This window comes from Paroedura picta, chromosome 7 (genome assembly GCF_049243985.1).
Source record: "Paroedura picta isolate Pp20150507F chromosome 7, Ppicta_v3.0, whole genome shotgun sequence".
Classification (NCBI taxonomy): Eukaryota; Metazoa; Chordata; class Lepidosauria; order Squamata; family Gekkonidae; genus Paroedura; species Paroedura picta.
The window spans coordinates 100,289,390-100,305,007 of NC_135375.1; the positions used below are offsets into that span (position 1 = coordinate 100,289,390).

Below are 15,618 nucleotides of genomic sequence, written 5' to 3' on the forward strand. Positions count from 1 at the left end.
CCTCTTTTTGGAGTAGCTGGGTGCAAAAACGTCATTTGAACACATGGCTTTGTCCATACCCGCATTGAGAACGTTACAGCCAGTCTTGAGAAGCTGTTGCTGAAAAACCACTGATTGATTCTTCACATGGTTCCTGGAACAAAAGAAGACTCGCTGCCTTGTTAGTCACAGAATAATAGAGTTGGAAGGGATTCCAGGGTCACCTAGTCCAACCTCTGCAGAATGCCAGAAATTCACAACTACCTGCCCACTCACAGTGACCCCAATTCCATGCCTAGATAATAAGATGTTCATTAAACAGCCAAGCAAGGTGGTATTTAATGTTTTTTTTAATTTTTCTCATCAAAAGTTCTCTTGGTAGAAGGATGGCAATGCTGTTCAGTGCATATTACATGGGGGGAGGGGGAGAAGGGAAGAGAACACACCTCTCAAATGTCTAACCTGAAAACCAGAGACAGCGCTGTGTCTAAAAATGAACCAACAGTCCTCACAATGCTGCCCACACAATCCACATACAGGAAATACATTATATTGTTCCAAAGTGGGTGCTTAACCAAGGTGTAGCCACTAACAAAAGCAACGGAAGTGCGTGAGAGAAGAAAAGCCATTTGCTAGGGGTCATGATTGGGAGGATCACAAAACAAGGTCACATCCATCCGCAGAATGACATGCGCCACCTTTGGCGCTCAGAACTGCCAAAGGAGCTTTGTGGACTTGTAAGCTCAATGAACTGGGCTTCCAAATCTTGTAAACTGAGGGGGGAAATCAAGTACTTAAGGAATTTTCATGTGGAAAAACATGGACTAGATCCAGACAGTTGTGGAGCTCGTTCCATGCTTATAAGGGACTTTGGACCTATGGCTGTTAAATACCAGCTGCCTCTTCCCTGGCCAGATGACAAATTTGAGGCATAAACCAAGGGGACTTCAAAATCTATTGAAGAGACAGCACAGGAATGGGGTGGAATGGGTACCTGCTACCTAAAGAAAGATTAGGGAGGAAAAAATCACCTTCAGCACCCCCAAAGGGGGCTCTTTAATTCTCAGCCTCGACTCTGTTTGGAATCGGTCTCTTCAGAGCCCCCCCAGCCTGTGTCCATCTCCTGCTCCTATTCTGACAATACAATACAGATGTCACTCTCATGATCAGCTGACTGCAATGCTTGCTTTGCAGTTCACATTCATATCGTGGCTTTTTAAAAAACAAAATGCACAGAAACCCAATGATGCTTATGCGCCAATAAAGATTGCAGTGCCTGATGCATGCAAGGGGCACACACGATGCTCCGACCTCCGTATGTCGCTGTTTCAGTTACACAATCTGTAGGTGGTCTTCATGCAGCCCCCTTGCAGCACACAAGGCGTCACTTACAACCAGAGGCCAATATACGGCTCACGTATTCATCCAGGTGCCTTTTATCTCCCCAAGGCCCTGCCCAGGGAACTGGCAAGATGAAAGGTGCCGACGGGGTTGTATGGGAACTGTGCAAGGAAATGGCTTTGATGCCAACTATGTTCAGCGGAAGCCGCTTCCACTAGCGGAAAGAGGGGAGCGTCTTTACCTCTCACTGCAGTACCTCTCTCCTGTCACTGTTCACATCTAGGGGAGGCGCAATTTCAAGTGAGCTCAGCAGAAGAGAAAATTTGTTTCTACTTGCACTGAATAGGATCCAGTGCGCATTGGCATTGTGGTGCATGCATGCCTAACCGGTTAAGCCCAGGAGAGCAAGAAGATTCCACTGAGCTGTATTATGGAGTGCCACTGCTGTGGATTATGCTGACTGTTTCAAAAAAGTAGGGTACATGCTTAGGAACTGGATGTGGTGATCCCACCTGACTAATTTAGATGTATGCACAGGGTTAGCGCACAGACAGGCATCTAAACAACCAACTGAGGAGCCAGCAGTGAAATTATCACACCAAGAGAATAGGAACTAATAAATGTGGTGATTTGTGGTTAACCGACAAGACCATTTAAGAGGTATGCAACAAATATTATATAGTGAAAATATTACAGGTGGCGTATTCTAACAGAACTACAGGTCTGATCTAACATTTAATACATTAAATGCATAAACTGAAACATTGACAGTCACTTAAAAAAACAAAAAACACCCTTCAGTCAAAGATTTGCCGGAGAAGCCAAACTTTGACAATATTTTAATACAGCAATCAATCTGCTCCGGTAAGTCGTCACCTACAGCAAAAATGTCAATCTCCATTTTAAAAGCCTTTTGATACCGTGTATAAAATAAATTACAAAAAGGGAAGCAAAAATCCTTCGGTTATATGCTGCAAATGCAGTGGGCACAATCTGCTGGGAAGTTCTCCTGCAAAAGACCCCGTGGAAAATTATGCAAGGCGGGCAAATGCATTGCGCGTGGGGAGAGGGGGATGCCACGGGGGAACTTCGGTCTGGCTTGTGCCCATTGTCAGTAGTTCCATGGACGTGCCGTTCGTTTCCCCCTTTGGTACAACTGAAAGAGCCGGCACAGGATGCCAAAAGCATGCAATATTTATAAATAGAAATGTTTCAAAAACCTTTTCTTTAAAAAAAATGAGATTTTAAACATTGGATTCCTCTGCCGAGAAGTGCTGCCTGCCATTTATAGCATCTGCAAATAAAACGTTTGGACACTGAGCGGAAACTCTCAGAATAATTAAAATGTAGAAACCCCTTTATTGTCAAAAGCTGTCCTGTCCCGTAGAAATGGCATGATCTCTCTCTCTTGCCCCCCGCCCTCAGCTCCACATCAGAACAAACCACTCACTGAGCCTTTCTCTTTTGCCCTTCACACATCACTGGCCAAAATCCTCCAGGCATGCAGATGTTTGGGAATTCATGGCAAAATCAAGCCAAGGTGACATACCCTATGTCCTTTGGGGGGCACGAAAGGTGGGATTTAGTGTTCAGCGCATGTCTAAGCCTACTGAACAACCTTAGCATTTTTCCTTGGGCGTTATGCCTCTCTGAACTCAGTGGGACTTAATAATTCCAAATAACCACGCCTAGGGCAGGGAAGCCAAAAGTGCTTTCCTTTGATTGGGCTTCACTCTCAGCTTGTTGTCAGTTTGGTTATAGGATTGTATCTTACAGATTATTTTTAAAAAACCACCCAGGGTTTAAAAAAACCTGAAAACAATGGCATCTTTAAACATATTATGAGATTTAAAGTAAAAAAAACCCCAAACCTTTAAACATCACATTTAAGTATTCTGGCTCCCACACATTAAAATAAAAAGGCGTCAACAATTAAAAACGCTTGAAATCAAAGAAAAAGGTTAAAAGAGGGGAAAGGGATGACAGAGCATCCTACGCCTAGGGTCTCTCTGTGGAAACAGTACATTCGCTTTATTGCCCGTTCTCTCTCTTGGATGGATGGCCACTGAATGACGCATGATGCCCGATAGTTCTCTGGAGCATTTTTCACCACTGCTGCCAGCTGAAGTCGTCGTTGCTGCCAAAAACCAAGAAAAACCCTAGGATGGTGGCAAAGATGACCGTGTTCCCCGTCAGGACAAGTGCGCAGGCACCCCACTGGATCTGGGGAGGGGAAGTAAAAACAGACACACGCACAAGTTAGGCCCACAGAAGGAAGGGGCAACGGTGGTCACATGTTACATCGCCCACTATTTTTTGCATTTACATTTCTTGCTGCATCTACCATCACCCCCTCTTCCTTCAAGTGGCTCAAGATGGGTTCGCAGATGGTTTCGGAGTGCTTCTTGGGGCAAGATCCTATTTGCTTCAATGGTACAATGACACCATGTTGCCATTCTCCGATAGGCTGTATCTTCCGCTACCCATGAATAGGTGAGCTATTTCCAACTGGCAAAACAGTAGGGCCACTGGGCTTCTATTGAAAGTGGTAAAAATCTCTTTAAAATGGCCAGGTTCTGGTGCAGTACTGTCACAAACCATAATTTCAGGCACAAGACGACAGCGGCTGGGAGACTGACAACTACCTGCTTTATCAATACACCAGGCTGGTGGTTATGACTGCCCCAAACACAGAATACAGCATGAGATCTTTCTCTCTCTCTCTTCTTTTTTTTTTTTTTGGGGGGGGGGGGAGATGCACACAGGTCTAAGGAGCAGATTTTGCATTTTAAAAAGCCCCTAAGGGCTATTTCTAACAAATGGACCAGTTAGAAAACCTCAAAATGACAATCAGGCAGAGCCATGGGATCTCTTGCCAGCAAAGCTCTCATGAGAACACCTTTTGAGATCTCAGCTGCCACTGTGGGCAGATTAACATAACAATGGCCTGACCTGGATGGCCCAGGCTAGCTCTGTCTTATCAGGTTCTGGAAGCTAAGCAGGCTTGGTCCTAAAGCAGAATGGGAGACCACCAGTTTTATGATGCGGAGGCAAGCAATGGCAAACCACCTCTGTTCATCTCTTGTCTTGAAAGCCTAATGGGATCGCTGTAAGTATGATTTGAGGGCACCTTTTGCCACCAACACAAGAAGAAGCCTGAAGATCTGGACATGCAGGTTTGTACCCTCTCTGAACCTGGCCTCCAGCACTTGGGTGTGGGTACTAAAACTAAAAACTAATCCAGAGAAGCACAGCATGAGGTCTTTATGGGGGTCACATCACAGAAATGGCCTTGGGGATGGGTGAACAGCAGGCTGGTGGGGTGTCCCGGGAGAGAACCTTCCTCTGCAAGTCCTCACAGGTTCAACAAACACAGAGAGCCAGCCATGGTGCGGAGAAGCACTCGAGTCAGGATTCCCTGCCAACTTCAATACTGTTAGTCCCCCACACCCTATAAGAACTGAGGGATTGTGGAGTGCAGTTTCAATTCCCTGGAGTTTGCCCTTCCCACCAACCAGGTTAGCACAAAAACCTGGGGCCAGTCCTGCTTCAAGCGAATCCGGAACTTTAATTCACATGACAGCACATGTCATTTTTAAAGCACTTGACCATCGCCACTGCAGAAAACATGCTCAAGAGGAGAGAATACTAACCAGATATGCTCGGGCAAACACAATCGGAAGCCCGAATGCCGAGACGACGATGCCCGTCGTCAGAAATATGGCGAGTTCCTTGCAGGCGTTGCTTGTGGCGTCTGTGTCTTCGACGACTCTTCTTGCTATGCAGTAGGGAATCGGAGAGAGGATGTAGAAGAACAAAACAAACAGGGGCCAATATGTGCTAGAAGCAAAGGGAAAAGGCAAACATTCAGTCACTGTGCAGACTCTCTTCTTAAAATGATAATAGTAAACCGAGGATGAGTTAACAATAATCTAAAAACAATACATCATCATTATCATCATCATAAGCAAGAAAACGATAAAACAGTCATACATTTAACTCCCTGTGGGGTTTCTTCAGAGTTTGGAGGGGTCCCTGTCACTGGGTAATTCCATTGGGGAGGCCAGCATCTCATGAAGTCATTACCTGGCCTCAACCATAGAAAGGCCTGGCAGAACAAATTAGTTTTGCAGGCCTTCCAGGATTGTGTGAGATCCCAGAGGGCCCTGATCTCTTCAGGCAGAGTGTTCTGCTAGGGCCAGGGACCCAAAGCAGATTTGAACTGCCTAATCTTCATGATCTTTGAGAGTATAGGGGATACCCTGCCAAGCATTTGCTTCAGATAAGAAGTTCTGTTCCCATCATGCAACTATATTCAGTAAAGGCTTTGGGGCGGCATTTTTGCTTCCAGGTTAATCACCTGAACTGACGCCAATTCTGAAACAGGCATCTTTAAGGCAACTGCCGATGCTCCAGGACAGAGAGAGAAAAAAACCTATCCCTAGGCTACTAACAGTATTTTCAAAATTTGTATAGAATAAAGTGGAGGAAAAGGTCTCTTCGTTCAGTGTTGCTTTATTAGAGTGTAGAATCCAACCAGAACGGTTTCTAGATATATCCCGTTTTCAAAGGGTAAATTTCCTCAGTGGTTGTCCTCTCACTTGTAAGTATAATGGTAATCCAAATAGATAATTCAACACCTCTATTAATTAGTTTAAAGCATATACCGGCCTTTGGCGATGCTAGTAATCCGACTGCTTCCCAAATTAATCATCAGGACTGACGCCCATTCTGAAATAGGCATCTTTAAGGCAACTGCTGATGCTCCAGGACAGACAAGCTCTGAGTCTGAGGTGGCATGGTGGCAAGTGCGGAGGCAGCTGCATTAGTTGCCAGTTGCAGTCTAGATCAAGTTACAAGTTCTGGTTTTGACCTTTAAGGCCCTTCGCAGTCTGGGACCCACCTGTCGCCCTATGCCACTCCCAGGGCCTTGCACTAATTTGTTGGTGGTGCCCAGCCCCTGGGAGGTTTGCCTGGCCTTTTCAGCCCTGGCCCCGCCCTGGTGGAATGAGCTGCCGAAGAGCTGTGGGCCCTGCAGGAACTGTTGTGGTTCTGCAGGGCCTGTAAGACGGAGCTCTTCTGCCAGGCCCTCGACTGAGGCCAGGGCACGGAAGATCTAAAGGGTTCCTCCGAGTCAGACAGTTACCGGATGATGGCACCCCTGGACTCTCCTGAGGCACCAGGTGGGGGCTGCTGGAAAACAGGGGAGGAGGTTGGAGCTCACTTTTTCACCACCAGATATTAATTTTGTAAAAGGGGGTATGGACAGTTTTAACTTTTTATATGGTTTTTTTTTTTTTTTAATGTAACTCACTGCAAGCCGGGTTGCCGAGAGCAATGGGGTATAAATCTAACAAACAAACAAACAAGAGAAGAGGAACCTGGATTAACATACCTGACCATACCCAAGAGAGGCAAGGTCTCCCCTGGTTTTAACAGGGTGGGCAGGAGCAGGTATGGCTAAATGGGACAACTTGTGATAAACAGGTTTAGCCTATGGAGAGTTGGAACAAGGAGTGCTCAAGCCAGAGAGCTGAGAAGGGAGATCTGCTGGCTGTCAGAGGCAGTAGGGGGTGCTTGTGTTTTTGGTGGGCAGAAAAGGACTGAACGGTTAAGGTTGGGCATTATGTATCCTGTTACCAGGCCTCTCCCATTTACCAGCCCTGGTGAAAAAGAGTGGGCATGTTAGCTCTACAAACAGCTTAATCTGTGACTAGGAATTCAAACCATATGGTTCTACTGAATCTAACAGAAAGATATATCTAGATTCCAATTGCAAAAGTGTTCTTTTAGGATCTCTTGGCTTTAATATGTTCTGTTTGAATAGACGTATCACAACAAATCTCAAGTCTTCTATACAATGTCCCTTTTCCATAACTTAGCATATTGCAAACTCCCATGTTTAACTGACATCAATCTGCAAGGATCAGCAGAGCACAATCAATATCCATGTCAGCATCTGGCTGACTAGGGACCATTCTCAGCTGAGTTCAGGCCTGGCTGGTGTCTTCCTCCCTCTCCAGAGCTCAAGGGCATTGTTTGCCTTTTTGCACCATGAAAGAAGGCCAGAAGCCTCATGGGGACTTGCCTGAGCAGTTCCCCATACAAGGCTCAGCTGAACCCCATGTGACCAGTTTGTTCTTGTCTGTCAAAGCATCAAAGAACTAGGAAGGAAGAAGACCAGGGCACGTGTCTAAGCACTATTCAATGCTCAGCTGAGTGAATGCAAAACAAACAACACACACACACAAGAAGAAAAGGAATAGTACAATAGCGAGGAATAGCACTAGAGGATGGGGACAAGGAGCAGCAGCCTAAAAGAGCTAGGCAGCCCCGCCCCGCCCCCAGTTATTTAACCCATTGAGATTCAGCAGCAACAATTTCCTAGAAATCACATGTGGATTCCTGAGGTCAAGCTGGGTTTTGCTGCTGCACTGACCAATCTACTGAATTCCTAAACTTGTCAGATTCCTAGAAAGGGAGCAGAGGCCTTATAAATTGGGGATTATCTGAATGGCTGTCGGTTTCTAATGAATTTTGCTCCTGCTGTTTTACCATCTTGTTGTGTGTAGGTCTTTTTTTAGACTGCAGAGTTGATTATTTAATAGCTTTGCTCATTTCTGAGGGCAGCTATGCAGGCAAGCATGTTGCCAGGGGAAAAAAAACAAAGCACCTTACATTGCCTGCTCCAGCATCCCTCCGGTTCCCCACTCCATATCACGGGTCACCAGTTTATTTAGCACTGAGAGTTTGAGGAACGAAGGTCAGAGAGAAAAGTTTAAAGGAACATCACTGGTCTATGGTTTTGGCAAATAAACAAGAGCGAGGAGCAAAACAGTGCGTGAAAAAATATACATTACTTGTACTGTGGAAGGGCACAGCCGAGCATCAAGAACATGAGGCCAATGGCTCCCCCGAAAGACAGGCTAATCAAAGCTGTGAAGGAGAAACACAGAAATGTATCAATCTTCCCAACATATTTGGACCATTTTCTCTATCTACCGCCAAGAGCTCTAGGTGACACCGAGGAAAGGACTCTGTTCTCAAATCAGGAGTCTGAATGCTAAAGATATAAGACACTGAACTTTAAGTACTACAACTGTGGGTTGCAAGTGAAAGTGCAAGCCTATAGTAAAGACCCCCCCCACTACCACACTTCCAGTCACATTTGAATTAGGAATAACCTGACATCTTTTCATTATATTTATATTAGAGATACGGCATTATCCAAGTTGGAAACACGCTATTTATACAATTTAACTGTTCCATATTAAGTACTGTCAAATGGGAGACTTGTGGAGAGAGGGAAATCCTCTCATGCCCCCTGCAGACTCTCTTCCTGTGCTGCCTTCATATCCCCCTCCCCTCCCTCCACCTGTTTCTCCTTTGGGTGTTGATCACAGGCACCGCTATCACAATGCCAGTGGATTCTTCTGCAGACATGGCAAGTGGTGGGAAGATGTCAATCCACAGAGCTTACAGAACCATTGCTGTAGCTGTGACTGCCCCCTTTGTAGCGATTCTTATAGCCTCTGGCTATTAGTTGTAAAAAGATGGCACTGAAAGTTTTCCAGCTGCCCTTGTGACAATTATTAGGCCAAAAAAGAACTCCTGTATCCAGAACCCGAGAGCATTCAAAGTGTGCTGCATACATTAGCTTTAGAACAATTCTGTAAAGCAATCATAATTAGCATTACTAATAGCTGGAAGAAAGTAACTGGAGGGAGAGAGAGAAAAAACTTCAAGAGAGAATTTTCAAAAAGATTAGAGCTCTGGTAGAATGGAACAGCCCAGCCACGCACCTTTAATTGCTAACTCTGTACATGGAAGCAGATTGCAGACTGCTACAATGAGTATCACAGGTATTGCTTGCTCTTACTGCATGGCCATATACTTTGTAATCGACTTTCAGCACTGTTCATCAGTTCCGTGTTGGCTGTTTGCATTGTTCTCTCATTCCGTAAACCTGTTTTATCGCCTGTGATAAACCACCTTGAGTCCCAGCAAGAAAGCCAATAAATTTGGTGTAGTAGTTTGGTGTAGTGGTTAGGAGTGCGGACTTCTAATCTGGCATGCTGGGTTCAATTCTGCGCTCCCCCACATGCAGCCAGCTGGGTGACCTTGGGCTCGCCACGGCACTGATAAAAACTGTTCTGACCCAGCAGTGATATCAGGGCTCTCTCAGCCTCACCCACCCCACAGGGTGTCTGTTGTGGGGAGAGGAATGGGAAGGCAACTGTAAGCCACTTTGAGCCTCCTTCGTGTAGGGAAAAGAGGCATATATCAACCAACTCTTCTTCTTCTAAATAAAACTCTTATGATTGCACTGCTCGTCATTAACATACAATATGCTAGCTAGTTTATACAGTTTATACAGTAGCTATTTACTTCCAGTTATTAACACTACCTTTATGACTACTTGTAGTTTCATTTCCTTGTTTCTTTCTGCTGTCCAGGCACAGCTGACTTATGGTGACCCTGTGCAATTTTTCAAGGCAAGAGACACTCAGAGGTGGTTTGCCATTGGTTGTCTCCACATCAGGATCCTGGCCTTCCTTGGTGGTCTCCCTTCCACACACTGACCAGGGCCAACCCGGCTTAGCTTCCAAGCTCTGAGGAGACCAGTCCAGATTGGGCTATCCCAGTCCTCTACTCTTTCAATTATTTGTAGTTTGATTCTCATTTACCCTCATAGTCAGCCTCTACAGCTGAGAGAAAAAACTTGCACAAGGAAATGGCTTCAAGTGGGTAGCCATGTTCAGTCTGAAGCTACAGAATAAAGCTACATGGGACCTTTGAAACCAACAAAGTGTCTACCCAGAATTAAACATCGCTGGTATTAAAGGGGCGGATGCACTCAAACTTTGTTCGATTGCACATGGAAAAACCAGCTTCGATTGCACATGGAAAAACCACCACTCACACCAACAACACTCACACCAACAGCCATTCAGGAGCTACTTTGGATTCACTTGATCTCACGGCCCCCGCCATACTGTAGCTATTCATCTTTAGGTTTGTATTATTTATGGGGCATCAAGTTCTAAAACAGAAAATTCTAGTGCTTTTTTTTAAGATTGAAGGAACTCTGTCCACAATGCCCCATGGTCCTGCATTGAGCAGGAGGTTGGACTAGATGGCCTGTATGGCTCCTTCCACCTTTATGCTTGTATGATGAGATGATGTGACCACGTCACTTGTGGCTACAGAAAAACAGGCCTGCCATATCCTTGCCCCCAGGGCCAAACTAACCCAGGGCATTCAGAGATTCATTCCTAGAGCGCCAGGTGTTTTTGAAATTCAGCTATCAGGCATGCAGAGACTCAGTTTGGACTGAAACAACAGGGTGAAGGATCTAAGCCCTCCAGCACTGTTTTTTTAGAACTAAACTAGTCCCAAGAGGCTGCTATTGGTTCTGCTGGGCAAACACAGAGGAGCTATATGACACTCCCCTGTGTCTGTTGTAGATTGGAAAAGGGGTGTCAAGAGCCTAAACTCATGCTTTCTTAAGAATCCTAATTCGAAATCAAGACCCTGAACACCCAATAAATAGTCATAGGGGAATCTAGAGCTCTAGGGTTTCACTTGATTTAAGTGACTTCAAGTGATTTCACTTGACCATAATATGAGATAAGAACTTCAGATGTGAATCATCACACTGGACAGTTCTTGTGGCATTTCACAGTTGTGGCATGTCCCCAGCAGGTCTCATAAAGGCGTCCTGCTTATACCATAACAAAAAATCCTGCCTATTTATCACTAGAACTGTCCAGAAAGAAAGAGCCAAACAGACCTGCACAGATTGTGGCTGTTTTTAATTATGTGATTAATGTTGCGAGTTACTTCCAGATGGCAAAGATGGAAACGTTTTAAAGACATATGCAGCTATCAAAGGCTCAGGGTTTTTTTTCTTCTTCTAGGCAACAGGTAACTGTGTAGGTTCGGAGGACAAGCCCACAGATCAGATGAGCTGCTAGGCTGCACACTTTTCTTTGGAAAGTCATCCCACTAAACTCAAATGTAGTCATTTCCAGTAGAACAGCTGTGCTACCTTGGCAAAACATCAAATGACCTTATGGCAACTTACAGACACATTCATCCCATCAGGTGTGTTCACAGACATCAAAGGGGATCTCACTTATGAAAGCCCTTGCTATACTAATGGTTGTTTTTTTAAAGAAGGAGTGCAGCTTTTTTAAACCCTGGTTTTCAGGAGTAGTCAACCTGTGGGCCTCCAGTTGTCCATGGACTACAATTCCCATGAGCCCAGGCCAGTTTGCTGGACATCTGGAGGACCACAGGTTGATTACCCCTGCTGGTTTTCAATTCCGAAAGGAGTCCCATAATGGCTTACAAATACCTTACCCTTCCTCTCCCCACAACAGTCACCCTGTGAAGTAGTTGGGGCTGAGTGAGCTCTAAAAAGAACTGTTCTGCAAGAACAGCTCTAAGACCACTGTGACCAGCCTGAAACTACCTAGCTGGCTGCATGGAGAAGAGTGGAGAATCAAAACTGGTTATCTGGCTTAGAGTCCACCACTCTTTCATCATTAGACAATACTGGCTCTTTAAGGTAGCACAAGGTAACCATCCAGTAGCTCAACAGGGCTTGCTTCCAAAGAGATATCTGCATAGGAATGTATTCCAAAATTCCACTTCATACAGGATGCAATTGTTCTTAATCTTTTAATTTTTATTTAATTAATTAATTAATTTACTTACATATACTTACCTACTTACATCTATATACTGCCCTCCCCGAAGGCTCAGGGCGGTTTACATAGAAGGAAGGATTAGCAGCCAGCCAGTCATAAGATGCTAGTAGGGTAGTCACAAAAGTCAACAAGCCCTTCAGTCTTGTGGCCAAAGGTACACAAGGTTCTCTTCGCCTATCACAGCCAGCAAGCATTAACAGACCTCGGATACGCTATGCGGAAAGTATGCAGTAGGTGCGCTATCTAATAAGGTGTTTCTAGCAGCCCATTCTGCACACGTTGGATAATGCACTTTCAGTATGCTTTTGCAGCTGCATTTCGTGCAAAAAAGGAAAATCAACATATCCCCTACATATCCCTGGGCAAACACCCCCTTCCCTGAATGCAAGAAGCAATGAGTGGGCCGGATGCCAGAAGCACCAGTAGATGTTCACTGGTATGACTGGTCTATGGCTTCATACAGAATGTTATTGTTTTATTGCTATATTGCGGACAATGCAAACTTTGCATGGTTTCTAAATGTTTCAAACTGCCCTGAGCAGGCTAAGCTGGGAGGGGCGGTTATAAAAATTGATCAAACACCAAATAAGAATAATACTAAAGTGCATAGAAAGTGCACATTCCGCTTAAACGTGCCTTCTTGGGTAGACCCGAGCCAGCATAGCTCCCCGGCATCCTGCAGACAATTGGAGCTGGGGGCTGCGGGGGGGGGGGAGAGACTCTCCACCCGCTTCCGCGTACCCCAGTCCGAGTCGCCTCGCGCCCAGCCCGGCGCCTGTCGCCATGGAGACCGAGCGGGGCCCAGGACCGTCGGGCTGCGTCACCACCAGAGACGGCGGGGAGGGGGGGTGCCGTCCCGGGAGAAGCCCCGACTCCCGCCGCATTGCTCTGGCCGCGACTCAAGGCTTCCCTTCCCCGCCCCTCCCAGCCACCGCCGGAAAACTACCTTTGATGCCAGCCATGATGCCGCCGCTGTTGTTGCCGCACAGGCCGCTCCCCGCCGACCACAGACAAGCCCCGGAAGTACGCGCTCCCTGAGTAGGCGAGGCTTCCGCCAATCGGAGGACGCGCGTTCCAAAGACATGTCTAGGACTCGCCTGGGTGTGAAGCTCTATGGTAAAGAGGTCTGCGTGGGTAGTCGGCTCTGGGTTGGGAAGACTTGAGACTTTGGGAGTGGGCGTGGTTTAGGGTGGGACCTCAGTGGACTATAGTCCACCCTATGAAACAGCCATTTTCTCCAGGAGAAACTCGGCGGAACAAAATATGAGTCCAGGGGCACTTTTAAGACCCAACAAGGTTTTCTTCAAGGTATGAGCTTTCGTGTGCAAGCGCACTTCCTCAGAGACAATGGAATGGAATTGATCAGTTCAAAGGTATAGGTAGTACGGCTTGGCACTTGTAGGGATGCTTCCATTAACATACAGCATAGTGAAAATGGTTAACAGGTTACAGAGATAAATAGGGGAAAACAGCAGCTTGGATTTGTTCGTATTCACTTGAAATTGAATTGCATGGGAAGCAATACATGTGTCTACATTAAGAGAGTGATGAGCAAATACATAATCAATTGCTGATAGCAGTTAGCTGAGACCCTGTCCTTCTGTCCCCTGCCTGTCCTCTCAAGCATGGAAGCATCTTAGGGCATCAACTTATTTGAAGTACAAAACATTTGACTAGATTCAAATGGGTAGCCATGTTGGTCTGAAGTAGCACAATAGAATCAGAGTCCATTAGCAACTGTCTCTGTTCACAGACCAGAAAAAGCATCTCTATCTATCTATCTATCTATCTATCTATCTATCTATCTATCTATCTATCTATCTATCTATCTATCTATCTATCTATCTATCTATCTATCTATCTATCTATCTATCTATCTATCTATCTATCTATCTATCTATCTATCTATCTAAAGCTACATTGCTTTATACTATCATTACAGTACAATCTACTTGTTCAAATCAGTTATTCCAAATAAGAGATAAATTAAAATACGGAGGACATTAGGCCTCTCTGATGGATTATTTTAATTTATCTGTTATAGGCTGGGAGGGGGTGGGAAGGAGGGGAGGGGCCCCACACAGCTGTGCTTCCCAACCATATTCTGCATGATCATGTTAAAAGTTGAGAATTGTGAATCTGTTAGGTTTTTTTTGTTATAATCTGTTAAGTTTAATTATGGAACCACTGTTATGTTACTATCATTATATTTCAATGCATACCCATGATGTCTTTTGTAAACTGCCCTGAGTGGTACAGAAATTCAATAAATAAATACATCATACCACTTCTGGGATTTCTTGAAGTCTGAAGAATGTTTCAGGGGCTTCTCAATGGTAAAAAAAAAAAAAGCAGAGAAAGGCTGCTCTAGAACCAGCATGTTTTAATCATACTGTAAAGTCCACGTATATGTTTAGAAATACACCCATTTAACAAATACACTAACTTTCAATAAACATGAAGAGGCTACTGATATTTATTCTGAAATAATTACTTCCCATTTCATTGCAGCCAGTCTTTAGGAGTACATTTGACTCAGTTTCACCCGTAAAAATAGATGGATTGACTGTTCTTCAGATGGTTCATTCAGAATCAGATCCATCACAATTCAGCTGTAAGCCTGTAGAGAAGTGCAGCCTGAGTATTAATCTATTTATTCACTGACCTTATTTATAGATCACCTTTTTCATGCAAAGTAGATTAAACAATGTAAATCAATGAAATAAAATTTTGTGAGACACCCAATGAGACAACAGTGTCGCTTGCCTGTGATTACAAAAAAAAACCCAAACATGAATGTTGTTCCTTTTATAATGCTGCATTCCCAAACCTTTGCATTTCACTATAGCATTATTCCCTTTATAAAAATGGCTCCCTGAACTATTCTTTTACAACCTGTGGACTGAGAGAAGTACTGGATCCTTCCCGGCCACATCAGGCAGGCCATTCCACAAGGTGCAAAGAATAATAGAGAATTCACTTTGAAAGCGATGTGGCCCTGTGACTTGGATATACCAGGGTCATTCTTAACGATTGGTGGCCCCGATCCTATTTGAACCTCAAGAGGTCTATTCACCCATTGAAGTCTTCTCAATGAAGCCGAGAAAGTATCATCAGAATTGCACTGTTAAGTCTTTTAGGTCCTTCAGTATTCTCAGTTTTTAATTCTGCAACAAAAGACGAACCCTAGACATATTCCTGGCCAATGACCCACGTGCTTGGCAAATATAAAGGAAGTAGAAAGAGTTTCCCAACCTAGATCCAGCAATCATAGCTTATATCATCATTGTAAACCAAGATTCCTGCTAGCCCCAAATCCGCTATCAGCGCCGCACCTCCAGAACGTTCCTTATCCCCTGGCTTACTAACAATGGATTACGCGAAACGCCAGGACCCTGGATAGACACGCATCGCAATCCTATTGGCTACTGGCCCTTCTGTTCCACCCGCTCCTCGATCGCCACGAGCCAATTGGATTGCTGGGAAGGCAGCCCGGCCGCTCCTCTTCCCACGTTCTGCGAGCCATCTCCGCCTCTCATTGGCTCTGAGGTCCCCAAGGGCGGGACCACAAGAAAGTAAAACC

The 15,618-nt window shown here is 45.1% G+C and overlaps 1 protein-coding gene across 3 annotated transcripts; it reads right to left on the reverse strand.

The window, feature by feature from the left end:
* Positions 1 to 311: 311 nt before the first annotated feature.
* LEPROTL1 (leptin receptor overlapping transcript like 1) lies at positions 312 to 15,418 on the reverse strand. 3 transcript variants are annotated; one of them, XM_077345694.1, is made up of 5 exons: positions 15,291 to 15,418; positions 14,581 to 14,655; positions 8,181 to 8,256; positions 4,974 to 5,160; positions 312 to 3,543 (listed from the first exon to the last, which is right to left on the reverse strand). In XM_077345694.1, exons 3-5 carry the CDS (start codon positions 8,216 to 8,218, stop codon positions 3,427 to 3,429), a joined length of 342 nt encoding a protein of 113 aa, XP_077201809.1. In that variant the 5' UTR covers positions 8,219 to 8,256; positions 14,581 to 14,655; positions 15,291 to 15,418; the 3' UTR covers positions 312 to 3,426. The 3 variants fall into 3 exon arrangements, with proteins under 3 accessions (XP_077201809.1, XP_077201810.1, XP_077201807.1); XM_077345695.1 differs by lacking the exon at positions 14,581 to 14,655 and having other exon boundaries at positions 15,291 to 15,370; XM_077345692.1 differs by lacking the exons at positions 14,581 to 14,655; positions 15,291 to 15,418 and adding an exon at positions 12,982 to 13,273.
* Between the last annotated feature and the right edge of the window lie 200 nt (positions 15,419 to 15,618).

Excerpts from the sequence above, each read along its gene's own strand:
- LEPROTL1 (XM_077345692.1), bottom strand. Across the intron at positions 5,161-8,180 it reads TGTGCCCTTCCACAGTACAA|CACATATTGGCCCCTGTTTG; the intron begins GTAATGTATATT and ends CTTTGCTTCTAG. Across the intron at positions 3,544-4,973 it reads TGTTTGCCCGAGCATATCTG|ATCCAGTGGGGTGCCTGCGC; the intron begins GTTAGTATTCTC and ends TCCCCTCCCCAG.